Below are 15,379 nucleotides of genomic sequence, written 5' to 3'. Positions count from 1 at the left end.
GTTACTATTGGCTTCCAGTACCCTCCAGCCCTAATTCCCCTCCACCCAATTTAGAGAGCAGCTCTGTATCTGCATCCAAGTGACATCCAGCTCAATTAGGGGTAGCAACCGCTGTAACAAGCAGGCCACCCCCTTGCCCCATACTCTTACCCACCCCTGTTTTTATTTTTTGTTTTGTTTTTTTTTTTTGGAAATAGCAGCCCTCCATCCTTCCGCTCCGTGAAGGTGGAACACCAACTACTGGCCACTGGCATCCCGCTCCGTGAATGCCTCTGTGGCTACTGCCGCTCCGTGCAGTGTTTGAATGCCTCCACTTTATTCATGCCCTCTAGACTTGATGGATCCACAGTGTTTATCCCACGCCCCTTTGAAGTCCCTCACAGTTTTAGACTTCACCACTTCCTCCAGAAGGGCATTCCAGGCATCCACCACCCTTTCCGTGAAGAAATACTTCCTGACATTGGTTCTTAGTCTTCCTCCCTGGAGCCTCAGCTCGTGACCTCTGGTTCTGCTGATTTTTTTCCGACGGAAAAGGTTTGTCGTTGTCTTTGGATCATTAAAGTTTTTCACAGAGAGATTTTTAAAGATTTACACAGAGAGGCTATTCCATGAGTCTATTACCTTTCCGAAAAGAAATATTTCTTTAGATTACTTCTATCACCAGCTCAGTAAAAGAAAACACAAAAAAGTAATTCCTCTGATCCTTCTGCCTCCAACTTCATAATGGGAGCAATGATCAATCATTCTACCTAGGTGCAAAGTTCGTGGGTATTAAGACCTTGTATCCAATTTTCAGAGGAAAAGCACATAGAAACCGAACACAAGGCAGATAGAGACTGTCTGCCCAGCTTTACAATCCTTTCTTCTCCCCTCAGAGATCCCCTGTGCTTGTCCTATGCTTTTTCTTGAATTCTGATACTGTTTTCGTCTCACTGTTCCAGGAGTCCACCACCCTTTTTGAAAAGAAATATTTCCTTAGATTATTCTCGAGTCTACCTCCTTTCACTTTATTCTCATGATCTCTCATTCCAGAGCCTCCCCTTCCATTGAAAGAAAGAAGCCTGCCTCCTGCGCACATTTATTCAGTGGGGGTATTTAAGCATCTCTATCGTATCTCCCTGTTCCCTGCCTTTGTCCTGGTTATACATGTCTAGGCCTTTAAATCTGTCTCCCTCATACTTTAAGATAAAGATCCTTGACTATTTTAGTAGGTGCCCTCCTTTTGAAGGTGGGTCTGTGGAGTATTCTGTACAATTCTAAAGGAGGTCTCAGACTTATACAGAGGCAATATCACCGCCCCCCAATGCATCTCAGCAATTTCCTTGCTTTTACCATTGCCTTATCTACCCATTTGGCCACCTTTAGATAATCAGATATGATCACCCCCAGTACCCATTCCTGTTTTGTGCACAGAACGTCACCCTCTATAATGTACTGCTCCCTTGGAGTTTTGCAACCCAAATGCATGACCCTGTATTTTAGTCTTAGTGCCAGATTCTAGTTCATTCTTCAAGCTTCACTAGATTCCACCTCATGTTTTCCAGATCTTCCAGGGTATTTTCCCTTTTGCAGAATTTGGTATCCTTCACAAAAAGGCAAACTTCTCCCAATAGCTCTTATCACTAAGGCACACTGCTCTTAACCCTCCCCCCCCTGTCCTTGAAGCAAATTTTTACCACTGCCCTTTGTTGCCTCCCACTCAACAATTTTTTTTTTAATATATTCTGCATTTCAAAGGTACTTTAGTTATTTCTCTATCCTGAGGCAACAGAGGGTAAAGTGACTTGCCAAAAGGTCAGGAGCAGCAGCAGTGGGATTTGAACTCCGGTCTCCCTCATTCATAGCCCGCTGCTCTAACGAGGCTATTCTTCCACTCCTAATTAATTTCTAAACCAGTCAGTCACATCCTGCGCCCTACTATAATTATCAATTTCTTATCTTTAGATTTAAGTTCAGCTGTCTTTCGCCATTCCTGTGTCAGATTTTGGTCTACATATGGTTGCTAAAGTGACCCTTTGTACATCCTGCTATATTTGTGCATTTGCCATTTACTTTTTCCTTAGAGAGTTTCTCTCTTGTTTAGCAAGTTCTGTTGCTTCTTTTCCCATTTGTGTTGGTGGATTCTCACTGAGCCCTTCTATTCTTCATATTTGTCCAAATTTGAAGAAACTGTCTGAAGCCATTTCCTTTTATGCTTTAACACCTTCTGACCATTTGAATCTGTTGATGCCATTAAGTATACTTGAAGGCTTACCATGCAGCACTGTGTGTGTACCCTATAAGACCCAGGCCTCCTTCAGCTTTTGGATAACAAGGTCCTGATGTTCACTGGTTCTTATAGACTAGACCAGTGGCACACTGGTACGCCTTTAGACCTGATGAGGTGGGCCACAGAAAAGTCACTACTGCCTGATATTCAGATACAGACCAGCACCAGGGCTGCAATGGCCAGGTGACAGCATAGTCAGATATCAGAAATGATTAATACAATCCAAACAAATACAAAGTCATCTAATAAAATCACAAAAAGAAATAAAAGAATGCTTCCAATGTACACAACATGCTTAACAATGAACACAAGTATGTTGTACAAGCTGGAGTGCCTCACGACTATAAAACTAAGCAGTGCAATTGTAATAATCTGAATGCTTACCCTCCTACACAACAGTGCTGTTCATCAATCCAATAAACTAGACCACTTACTCTGAGACAGAGATGCAGCACTGTATCTTCTTTGTAAATGCTTGACCACGTATTCACCACTTCAGGAAGAAAGGACTTGATGATGTAAAGCTGTCCTGACTTCAGGATGTCATATTCTGACCAGGTGCAGGCTACTTTCACAGCCCTCCGCAAACCTCCTCCCATCTCCTCCTTACTTAAAAATTCTATTTTAGCGCAGAGTCCTCGCTGGGACCAGGACGACATGCTGTTGTTCAGGATGCTGGGAGAGCTCTCTTCCAGGCGGTACACAGTGACTGGTTCACCTGCAGCATTACACAGAAGGGTAAGCATCCTTATTTAATACTATACAAAGAACTGTATAATGTCCTGGTAACTTCTCAAGCTGGCATCCAAGACAAGCGCAGTCTTTCCCAAAGCATCTACCACAATAAGAATCACTTGAGCAGGACTATTTTCCTGTCACAGTGTATGCAGGCTCAATTTTCCAGGAGTTTACTACTATGTGGTGCCCTGCGAACTTCGGTATAAATAAAGCTTTAAATAAATAAAAATAAATAAATGTTTGGCACAGTGACCATTTTCAAAGTACAGCGGGGACAAGTGCCGCCAAAAACACGGCTCTGCTTTCTCACATATTCAGGCCTTTTCTGTGAATAAGACCCAGAAACACTGCTATTTGAATCTGGCCCTAGGTCTTCATATTTACTGTACTAGAATTGTTAAGCAATGGTTGCCAATAAAATATGCATATTTTACAGGAGTATCTTTACTTGCCTGACTAGAAAAGTTAGCTATGTTGGATGATTTAGTGGGGGTATATAATACTAAAATAAAGTGCACAGAGAAAAGAAAGAAAAAAAAAATCTTGAGCACAGAGCTTTCTTGCCCCAATTACCAAACTATGTTTTCTGGATGTGTAAAGATCTATATTTTAATACAGAATCAGAACTGCATTATAATAATTAGCATGACAATACTGCATGTAAAAAGTACTAGCAGCTATGTGGGTAGCATGAACACTGTCCCATTAGAATAGATTTGCAGGCTCTGCTTCCAGGTGCCGCACACTGGGCTCCCCTTAAGGTTACCCTGAGGGCTGATGCAGGAACATGTGGCTTCTCAAACTCTGCAGAATAGGAGGGAATAAAGTTCTCGTGGCATGTGCCAAACCTTTGATCATAAAGAAAAGGTAATTTCAAAGTTACTGTCTCACTGAGAGGATGGACTCTTATCTGAGCACTATGCAGCCTAGCCAGCTTTTCTAGTGGTACTGCTATAAAGCCCAAATATCTTACCTCTTGGAGGTACAGGAGTAAATGGTATGCTCTGGGACAATCGCATCAGATTGTTTCTTTCCACAGCTGCAGAAAAATAAGCAAAATTGATAAAATGGGAAACTCCAATATCTGTGAAGAGATAAGTTTTCATTCCTGAGTCTCCCATCATGTTGGTTGCACTACTGACCTGAGTAATAGTAATTAATGTCCACAACTGGTTTGAAAGGAGAGCCAATTCCTGCAAAGTAAAAATGTTGCATGCTTATATACTGGCATTTTTTCTAATATCCTGCAAAACGACCAGGGCAACTTACAAGATAACAATTCAATAGCATTTACATCAAACGACAAATTCAATAATTATCCCTTTTCCATCTCTCCTCTCCTAAGGGGTCTGGACAATTAATATCAGACACCACCCAAGCACTACACAAAAAAGTACACTCAGCCTCTCTCACACCCTAAGAAAGTATCATGCAGCTCTTTCAAAATAATTTCTCAGCAAGAAACACAGGTTTATCTGCTTAAATGGCTCATTACATTTTCCGATATCTGTGCACATAAAAGTATGGGGTGGAGTTTGGATTTACAAGCACACTTGATTTTTAAACAGCATGCACATAAAGTAATAGGAAAAAGGTTTAACTTTTGTCAGATGAGTTTGTGCATGTTATCTTGGATTATTTTTAATGGGAACTTATGCGCCTAAGGCTTGCTTTGAAAGCTGGTGTAATTTATGTATAAATGCCACGCAAGTTACCTCCAGTGTTACAAAATTACCCTCCATATTTAAGTCATGAGCTAGTTACAGAAAGGACAGTCCAGTAATGGGAGGTTAACGTGTGGACTCAACGCCATGTCGCAGCCTTACATATCTATTTAATGAAGGGATATCTGAGGCCATGGTCTTATAATTGTGGGGCTTGATATGCCCTTCTAAGCTCAGACCTCTTTGGTGAAGCCTGGTCACCCACAGTTGGTGCAGGATTGTGGGCCTCACATTAAACCTTCCACTGCAGTTTCGAGGAGCTAGACATTAATTCTCCAGTAAAGAAGGCCTCAGAATCTATCCTCTTAAGCTTGAACTACTCTGCGTGACATCTTTGTGCAGAGTCACAGCTAGAGTTGTCATGACCTTATTCCAAGCACTTATGGCAAACCTGGTTTTTGTTGGCCATGGTGATAAAAATTGATAAGGCAAAAATCAAATGAAGACATTTTCCTTCTCAGAAAGAGGACTTAAAGAAATAAGGAAAAAAAAAAAAGAAATCTGTTACACAGCCTGCTGGTAACAGTTGTGATGATGACAAACGTAGCTGGCTCACAGGATTGTCAAAGAAAAAATACAACTTAGAAAAAGGCCAAAAACTTGACTAGGGCCAAACTGATGGGGTGTTTTGAGAGAGAAGAAAAAGGTCTCTTTAGATGCGCAGGACAGAAAGTGGTTTCTGACAATTCTGGTGGACAAAAAAAAAAAGAACTGGGCAGAGATGCGGGACAGAGGCAGTATGCAAACTATGGTACATGAGCAGAGAAAGGTTTCTGCTTTTTGCAGAGCGCCCTGGAAGATTCAAGTCATTGAAGAACATGGTCACATGATCCACTTCTGTGCAATGCTTCTGGAGCAGCTACTCCAGTAATATCAATCAATGCTTTCTAAATTCTGTAACTACATTTGATACTGCCATGGCTTGAAAAATATACTTAGGTTTACCATCGAAGGGCTGGGATGGGAAAAATCACCCAACATATTTCCTTCACTGGCTAGCAACTTCTCCGTTGCCTAAGCTCGCTACACTTTCTCCTCTCCCCATTCCCCTATCTCCTTTATGTCTCTATTGCCTCCTCCATTTATTTATTTATTTATTTATTTATTTATTTAACAGCTTTTAATATACCGGTGTTCGTGCGAGCACATCACGCCGGTTTACAATAAACTTGCGAAAGGAGGAAATTACAAAAAACAGGGAGTGGGGGATGGAGCAGGTTTGAGAGAAAGGGTGGGGGGGAGAGGGGGGAAAGTAAAGGAGGAAGAAGATAGCAGCTGAGAAATTAAAAGGAACGTAACATTATTTACATGAGAGGCAATAAATGAGGGATAAACATTGTTACAAAGTTACAGCGGATAATGAAAGGAAATATGGATTGTATGGGGTATATATATGGAGGCTTATTTACGGTAGTTATGGCAAGTTATGAGGAAACATATATATATGCTTATTTACAACAGTTATGGCAGGAGAAGAAAGACAGTTAGTTTTAACTTTTAACATGCAGATTGTACAGGTTGTAAGGTAGATGGGGTGCGGTAAAGTGTAAGGGGGGGGGTATAGGGTGGGTGGGTGGTGGGCGGGACTGTGACTAGGGGGGATAAGGGGGGGGTTGGCTACGAGGGGTTGGGTTCGGGGTAGGCCTGTCTGAAGAGCCAGGTCTTAATGCCTTTTTTGAAGTTGGGTAGTGAGGGTTCAAGACGGAGGTGTGTGGGGAGGGAGTTCCAGAGGGCGGGGCCTGCAATGGTGAAGGCTCTTTCTCTGGTGGTGGAGAGGCGGGCTGTTTTGAGGGGGGGGGGTGTGGAGGGTGCCTGTAGATGTGGATCTTGTCTGGCGGGTTGAGAGGTGGAAGTGGGGCATTTCCTTAAGCCAGGGGGAGTTGTTTTTGTAGAGAGTGTTGTGTAGAATAGTTAGGGTCTTATATTGGGCGCGGAATTGGATGGGCAGCCAGTGCAGGTCAACTAGGATAGGTGTAATATGCTCTCTTCTACGTGTGTTTGTAAGGATTCGTGCCATGGCGTTCTGAAGGGTTTGGAGTGGTTTGATGGTGGAGTATGGAAGGCCTAGTAGAAGGGCGTTGCAGTAGTCCACTTTGGAGAAAATAGTGGACTATAGGACTAATCTGAAATCTGGAGTATGGAGTAAAGGCTTGAGCTTTTTAAGGATCTGGAGTTTGTAGAAGCCTGCTTTAAGAAGGGACTTGATGTATGGCTTGAAGTTCAGGTGTTGGTCGAGTGTGACTCCCAAGTCTCTTACGGAGAGGGGTAGTGTGGGAGAGATGAGGGGGGGTGGTGGCGTGGTGGAGGAGTCGTGTTCAGGTTGCTTGGATATAAAGAGGAGTTCGGTTTTGGTTGTATTGAGAGCAAGGTGAAGGTCGGTTAGTAGGGAGTTGATGCTGATTAGACAAGATTCCCAGAAAAGGATGGTTTCATTGAGTGTTTTCTGAATGGGTATGAGTACTTGTACATCATCAGCGTATAGGAAGAAGTCCAGGCCTAGGTTTGATAGTAAGTTGCAGAGGGGGAGGAGGTATATATTGAAGAGGGTGGAGGATAGGGAAGATCCCTGTGGGACACCTTGTCTGAGGGGAATGTGACAGGATTCATGGTAATCGAGTTTTATAAGGTATTCTCTGTTCGTAAGGTAAGAGGTGAGCCAGTCTAGTGCTGTGTCGGTAATGCCTATCTCTGTCAAGCGTGTGATAAGGATTTGATGATTGACAGTGTCAAAGGCTGCTGATATATCTAGTAGGGCCAGTAAGAAAGATTTTCCTTGGTCTAGTCCAATGAGTATGGTGTCGGTAATGGCTAAGAGGAGATTCTCGGTATTTCGGCCTTTCCGAAATCCGAATTGTGAGGGGTGCAGGAGGCTGTGGTCCTCGAGGTAGTCGGTGAGCTGGGAATTGACTACTTTCTCGAGGACTTTTGCAAGGAAGGGAAGGTTGGAGATGGGCCGATAGTTTGCCGGGTCAGAAGGGTCAAGGGAGGGTTTTTTTAGGAGGGGTTTCACAACGGCAAGTTTGAGGGGATCTGGGACTTTGCCGAAAGTGAGGGAGCAGTTGATGATGTTAGCTAGAGGTTTGGCAATAGTGGTGGGAATGGATAGGAGGGTTTTGGAGGGGATTGCGTCAGAGAAATGCGTGGCCGGTTTCATTTTTTTGAGGATGGACTCAATTTCTAGGGTAGAGGTGGGGTCGAAAGATCTGATGCAGGTGCTAGTGTGCTTGGGGGAGGTGGTCGTGGGGTTGTGGGGGAAGCGTAGTAGGATATTGGAAATTTTGTGCTGGAAGTGTTTGGCCAGATCCTCGCATCTTTCCTTGGAATTTTCTTCAATGATAACGGGGTGTGGGGTCTTGGTGAGTTCAGTGACGTAGGAGAAGAGGGCGTTGGCATTGAATTGTAGGTCGTGGATTTTTGATGCGTGAAAGTCCCTTTTGGCAATGATGGTGGCTTGCCGGTAGTTGTGCAGTGATTGTTTATATATTGCTCTTCCCCACATAGGAACATAGTAATGATGGCAGAAAAAGACCTAACAGTCCATCTAATCTGCCCAGCAAGCTTTTTTTTTTTGGTAGTAACTGCTCCCTCTCCGTTCCTTCTATTAAGGGTAGCAGCTGCTGCTCCATGCAAGTTACCCCAGTTAAGACAAGTTACCCCTTTTCTTCATCTCCATTTCTTCATCTCCATTTTCTTCATCTCCATTCTTCTGAATTACAGATTCTCTGTTTATCCCATGCCCTTTTGAATTCCATGACCATTCTTGTCTTTTCTATCTCTTCTAAGTGCACATTCCATGCACCCACTGCTCTTTCTGTGAAAAAATATTTCCTATCCCCTTGGAGCTTCATATTATGCCCCCTAGCTCTACAGCTTTCTTTTCACTGGAAAAGGATGGATTCCCTTGCATCATTAATGCCCTTCAGGTATTTAAAAGTCTGTGTCATATATCCCCTGTCCCTTCTCTCCTCCAGTACATATTTAGGTCCTTCAGTCTCATCTCGCAAGTCTTTCGGTGCAGACCACACAGCATTTTGGTTGCCCTTCTTTGACCACTTCCATCCTCTATCCTTTTTGAGATACAGCCTCCAGAACCAAATTATTCCAAGTGAGGCCTCACCAGGGACCTGCACAGGGGCATTATCCATCCCCCTCTCTACCTACTTAATCACTGTGGTAGTAAGAGATGAGTGGAAGATGTTTATGGGGGCCTGGTCCCGGCTGATAATAGGCACTGCAGTGCTTTCAGGCTCCCAGTGCAGGGACTGAGAGACAGCAGTGCTCACAGTCCCAGAGGCAGCACTGCCTCTCATTCCCACAGGGAGGCTTCTTGTTTAAAAAGGAAATGCGCATGGAAGGGACTACGTGTGTGCTGGCTTAGCCCTTGTGTTGCCTGAAATGGCAGCACTTGCTACACCTGTAAGCAACCAGGCCCAGGAATCCCCCGGGGACTGGGATACTGCAGGCATGTTGGGTATAGGAAAGGAGGTATTGCATCTGACTCACCAGCTCTTAAAACCCCATTCATCAATGAAGACTAGAACAGTGGCTTTTATATGCCCTGGACGGCACAACTGAAAATTTGTTCAAATTAAACTGTACTTTTGACATATCAATCCCTTCAACTTCTATAACAAGCCTTAGACTCATATTCTTGTTACTGTTAGAAGCTTTCTCCCAGATACTTACCATTCAGTGCATCTTCTTGAGTAGGTCTGAAAAAGAAATGTTTAGTAGGTTATTTTCAATTGTTACTACAAAAAAAAGAAACAAAGGTGAACAATCTAGAGTTTACAGAGAATGGAAAACTACAGATTGCATGTTGGTTTCTATGCAAAAGAGCAGGACACTAAAATATCACAGAATGCCTTTTTCTTCATCATTATTCATGGGTTTTAGGAAAAAATCCATTTGATATAAAGGAAGAGAAAAAAAATACAAAACATGACAAAAAATATGATCTAAATTCTGTAACTATCTTTGATATCACAAGGGCTTGAGCAAATGTTTGATGTTTAAACAGTTGGAGGGCAGGCAGTAGGGATGGAAAACCATCCAGCAGATTTTCTCCACTGGTCAGAAGCCCCTTCTCTATTTTGTCCCATACACTTCCTCTTCTCCCCTAGCCCCTTCCCCTCCCTACTTAATTCACTGCAGGAGATGAGTGGGAGATGTTGAAGGGGAATAACTTTTTTTTTTTTTTTAAACTTAGGTCCCAGTCAGAATTCTTAGAAGCAAGGGCGAAGATTCTTTATACATTTTTTTTTTTTTGCTCTCCCCTGCCTCTCCAGCACTTCTTCCCTTCTTTTGCGGTCCAGTGGCTGCTCCCAGTGCCTGCTGTCCCTACTCCACTTTCCAGCCCGGATGCCTGTCGCTGCTCCACCCAGCCCTGGCTAATCTTTTGGCAACAGGTGCCAAATTTTAGGCACCTAGGCATCCTGGTGCCTGAGTTTTCCAGATTTGTATAATTAATGCTTGCTAATGTCAGGTAAATAAGGAAAACCAATATTTAGTTCAAATTAAGAAGTTCACCAGTTAAAAAACAAACAAAAAAAAAACCAAAAAACTTTAGTCATTATCAAATTATTTTATATTAGATTTTGTTAATAAATCAACTAAAATGCACTTCGATCAAGCTTCCATTTTTGGTAATACCAAACCAAACCATAAAGAGGGATCAGGTAAAGATAAATATAATGGGGCAGTTTTTCACTACCAAATCCTATCAAATATTTGTGAAAAAACATTTCATTAAATAAATAACAATAAATTTAGCAAAATAATTTGTCTGTCAGTTTTTATATACCGTTGTTTGGAGCAAGCCTTCACAATGGTTTACGGCAAACAGGGTAAAACTTGAACAGATGTTTATGTTAGAAACTCTGTGCATGATAATAGAATATTTACAAGAAAATAATAGCCTATATACATGATAATAGCATATTTACAAGGGTGTGGAATGAAAAGTGAGAGGGGGAGGGGAGGGAAGGGAGAGAGCAGAAAACTAAGGGAGGACACAAACTGCAATAAATAGGATAAAGAGGGAAAGTGGTGGCAGATATCTGGATAAAGATTCTAGGACAGTGCATGTATTTGTGAAGGTAGGGGATGCTTTGATAATTTGTGAAAATCATGAATTAGATTGAGTAGAGTGGGGAAGGCCATTATTAGTAAAGGGGTTGGAGACGGAGGAACTGTGAAAGTATATTATTCAGCTAGGGGAACTTTTATCCTATGCTTTTGTTTTCTAATTTGTTTTCTTTTATCCAATCAAGCAACTCCCAAAGGTCGAGTGATCACACTTGGTTACCAACATGATGGGCAAAGACAATCAATCATTGAGATACTGCACATTTTAAAAATAGTTACCCTCAGTCACAGATTTCTAAAATGCTATCTCTGGGGAACACATCCTAAAATTTAAAAACATGTTCCTTGCTACATCAGAACAAATATGCAATGCATGTCTTTTTATTGGTAGCTCAAACAATTATGGTTCACAGAAAGCGAAACTACTCACATCTGATTATTGCTTGAGGTTGGTCTTCCTTGTAACCAGTCCTTTAACATAAGCAAATCAAATCAACAATGTTAAAAATACACTTTTCATATTCATGATGGAAACCATTTGGTTTCTGTGTAGGAAAAAAGTTAGCAATGGAAAAATAATTAGCACCGGCCCATTCTATAGAAAGGATTTATTTATTTGTTTAAGAAAATAAGTAACAGTATTTTTCCTGACACATGCAAAATGTCAAAGTAAAAGATGAAGGAGTTAAGAGATACAGAGAAAGTCACTGTGACATGAAAAAATGGCAGAATGAGCAGGAAAACAATTGGCTACTACTAAGTCAGAGATGGTTGCCCTTAAGATGATTTCTATTGACACCAACAGAAATAGCATTGTTAATAATTTACATGGTTAAAATGTTCCTGATTCAAAGATACAGATCAAGGGTCTTAATCAGGATTTCTTTCATTGACACAGATGAGAAAAAAGTCCTTTTTTTAAAAAATAAAATCCTAAATCTGAGCATAGAAAGATTAACAGTAAGTGCTGGACAGGGGCGTTAAATTGTCATCTGTGGGTTACCAACTCTGTGCTTGAGCTCAATTATCTAAATGATTACAGGTATACTATAATATGCACCAACATAACTAGTATGAAAAATGAAATCTGAAACAGAACGCACTACAACTTGAGATGCTGATGCTGGTGACAGAGGTCCACCGGTCTTTTGTCCATATTATCAAACCTTTAAACCTCTTAGCTAAGATCAAGGAAATCTTTTGTACCCTGGGATTCAAATCTGTACTGTGCCTTTGCATATATAGTGATTTCAGTTTCTGAGTTCAGGTGCTCATAGAAACATGAAAGCAGAAAAAGACCATTACGGCCTATCTAGTCTGCTTATCCACACCACCTATTCAGCTTTACAATCCCTACACTCCCTTAGAGATTCTGTGTTTATCCCATGCTTTCTTGAATTCAGATACTGTGTCTTTGTCTCTACCACCTCCAGGGGGAGACTGTTCCATGCATATACTACTCTCTCTATAAAGAAATATTTCCACAGATTACTCCTTTCACTTTCATCCCATGATCCCTTGTTCTACAGCCTCCTTGCCTTTAAAAGGAGATCTACCTCCTGTGCATTAAATATCTCCATCATATCTCCCCTTTCCTCCAGGGTGTACATGTTGAGATCTTTAAGGCTATCCCTATATGCTTTAGAACAAAGACCACTGACCATTTAAGTAGCCACCCTCTCGACTGACTCCAACCAATTTATATCCTTTTGAAGATGCGGTCTCCAGAACTATACACACTATTCCAAATGAGGGCTCACCAGGGACTTATATAAGGGTAATATCACCTCCATTTATCTGCCGACTATTCCTCTTCCAATATACCCAAGTATCTTTCTGGCTTTTGTCAGTCTTATCCACCCGCCTGACTACTTAAGTTCAAGAGATACAATCATCCCCAAACCCCGCTCTTTGTTCATGCTTAGAAGAATGAGATTTTGCAACCTAAATATATAACTCTGCATTTTTTTTTTAGTAGTAAACCTTAGCTGCCAGATCCTAGACCACTCCTCAAGCATCACTAGATGCCTTCTCATTTTTCACACGTCTGGCTGTCTATCCTCTTACAGATTTTGGTTTCATCATCAAAAAGAGAAACCTTTCCAGATAATTTTATATATAGGGAACATGAACAATAATCTGTTTTGACTTTCAAAGGTTCAACTGATTGTAAATTCTGTTCAAAGCATTTTCATTTTAGGAAGCAAATTGGGACAATTTTCAAAGTAGTCACTTTAAAAGTATTTCACAGTTAAAAAAATATTACAAGTAAGGCCAGCCCTGTGACTTAGGTTGTAGGGCTGCACTCTGTAGCATGGGGGATTTGGGTTGGGATTTGACTTCTGTTGGGGCCAGCTGGGCCTGTATGCATGTGGAGATGGTACCCTGAGGCCCAGGGAGGAAGGGGAGACAGCTGCTCCTATGATGGCCCCCTTCTGGCTAGTAACAGAAGCTGGGTGTGCATCCTGGAGGATGCATGCTTGCAGCCCTTAGGCCAGTGAGGGCTCCAGAACTAACTAGGAATGCCATCTGGGGTGAGGGAGATCAAAGATGAGGGTCATTTGGGGAAGGAAGGATTATAAATTGCATTGCTGACATTCTGCACATCAAGTGGTATTCACCAACCATTGGGAAGGCTACCTTGACATCTTCCTGCTTTGTTTCATCAGCTGGTGATGCTTTTCTGCTACTGCTGTGCACTGAAAAATAATTACCATGCCATTTTATGACAAAAAGGAACAACTACAGGCTTAAGCTAACAATTTAAACTACTTGATTTTCAACTCTATCACTTCAAGATGATGAAAATAAATGTTCAAGTGTATGCAGTGCTAAAATATAGCTCTATATGCCCTCAAATGAAGACAATTACTCATAGAGGCTTTTGTATGAGAGTATATAGCACAATATAACTTCCTCAGACGACAAAGAAGAAACTTGTTTGAAAAAATTGTTGTTGCCATCCTATTTTTACACTGCTTTAAACTTACATAAATTGATTTAGAATAAACAGGTATTATATGCCTCCCCTGACTGTAAATAAAGTGGGACTTTACAATGACAGCAAATTCAATCTTTTCAAAGGAGTATAAAATAGAATTGTAAAAATGTTATTTGGGGAGGGGGAGGCAGGGATTTGAAATGCTGGGAGAGCAGATGTTCCTAACACATAAAAGAAACTTCTGTGCATTGTTTAACTTATTTGAAAAATATTTTTGCTTGCAAAGCAAATAAAAAGCTCCTATACACCCACAGATTTCAGCACCTTTAGCCAGCTCTTCCAAAATACTGCTCTAAGATCTATACTGGTAAAACTACTTTAGATGGGATTTCTTATAAAGAATATTAGAAGCAAAGTCAGAAAACTTACATTGGTCTTGACGAAGGGACAGAGGGACTTTGCTGAAGTCCGTTGATCTGGCAGAAGAGCTCGCTTGCTTTGAGCTGCCCATGGCATGAAGGCCAGCCTGAGTATAGGGCAAGACAGAAAACAAAGCTTTGTCACCTTTCATTTTATGTACACAAGCGGCTCTCACATTCTCACTGTAACATTGTTTCACTAATGCTGCCATGTCCTTATGTTTTTGGAAATCAAAACAGAACAATAATACAATGATGCCAAAAACTCTGGAAAATTAATCACCTGCTATGAAGTCCTCCAAAATTGCAGGAAAGGAAGTAAAAAGCCTCCAAACAAACAAGATTGGCCACATATAAGAAGAACTTACAAATGAAGACAACATAAAAAAAGAAACAACCCAGACTCAAGAGCACAATTAATATTCCGTGAAATGGCTACACCACTGAAATGTATCAAAGCATTTGAAAAAGGCTCATGAGTAGCCTCACAAGATTTGTTTTAGCTTTGGAGATTATGTATTCATAAATCAGTGGTAGGGGATATAAAACAAGCTATAGAACATAACCACTAGGGATACGCATTTGTTTAAAAACAAAATTTCTAAAATTCAAAGAAGGAGGGCAATTCATTTCAATTGGGGGCCCCACCAAATGAAACAATCCTTATTCGTTGCATTCGTTTGGAAAGAATACATCAGGACTAAGCCTAGGCCCAAGGCTGGGGCCTTGCCTAGGGCTTAGGCCAAGGCCCAAAATAGGGGCAGCAGCCTCGGCCCAAGTTCAACGCTGGGGTCTCAGCGTAGGCCCAGCACAACACCAGGGCCTCTGGTGAGACCCAAAAAGGTCTTATTTGATCAGTCGGGTATCCAATGGCAAGGCCAGGCCTCAGCCCGGACCCAGACTCGACCCAGAGGCCAAGTCCTGATGCCTGGGCCTTGGTCTAGACCAGAGCCCGGATCCAGGCTACATACGGCTCCTTCAGCCAACACAAGGCCGAGGCTTCGGCCTGGGCCTCACCAGTGGATCCCCACTGGACTGGGTAAGTGGGGGGCTTGGGGGGGTCCTGGCCTAGTCATTTTTCTGGGTAGGCGGACAGGGGGCCCCATTTTTGGTTTTTGGCTGCTTCTAAATTGTGGGTTTTGTTTTTTTTTTTTAATTGTTTGATTTGTTTTTTTATCTAACGAATCAAAAAATCCATGAA

The 15,379-nt window shown here is 41.8% G+C and overlaps 1 protein-coding gene and 1 long non-coding RNA gene across 5 annotated transcripts in view; one reads left to right on the top strand and one right to left on the bottom strand.

The window, feature by feature from the left end:
* The window catches only part of LOC115075157 (transient receptor potential cation channel subfamily M member 7-like), a 251,239-nt gene that overhangs the window by 29,354 nt on the left and 206,506 nt on the right, over positions 1-15,379 (bottom strand). For 3 of the 4 annotated variants that reach the window (XM_029575380.1, XM_029575377.1, XM_029575381.1), the window contains 7 exons: positions 14,189-14,285; positions 13,444-13,517; positions 11,249-11,289; positions 9,418-9,443; positions 4,150-4,200; positions 3,981-4,046; positions 2,704-2,987 (listed from right to left, as the gene is read on the bottom strand). In XM_029575380.1, coding sequence (XP_029431240.1) covers positions 2,704-2,987; positions 3,981-4,046; positions 4,150-4,200; positions 9,418-9,443; positions 11,249-11,289; positions 13,444-13,517; positions 14,189-14,285 — 639 coding nt within the window. The remainder of the gene's footprint in view (positions 1-2,703; positions 2,988-3,980; positions 4,047-4,149; positions 4,201-9,417; positions 9,444-11,248; positions 11,290-13,443; positions 13,518-14,188; positions 14,286-15,379) is intronic. The other variant, XM_029575378.1, reaches the window with a different exon arrangement.
* The window catches only part of LOC115075158, a 162,468-nt gene that overhangs the window by 68,255 nt on the left and 78,834 nt on the right, over positions 1-15,379 (top strand). The window lies entirely within an intron of this gene.

This window comes from Rhinatrema bivittatum, chromosome 13, assembly GCF_901001135.1.
Source record: "Rhinatrema bivittatum chromosome 13, aRhiBiv1.1, whole genome shotgun sequence".
Classification (NCBI taxonomy): Eukaryota; Metazoa; Chordata; class Amphibia; order Gymnophiona; family Rhinatrematidae; genus Rhinatrema; species Rhinatrema bivittatum.
Note: the sequence above shows the minus strand (reverse complement) of the source record. Positions and strands in the feature narration are given on the sequence as shown.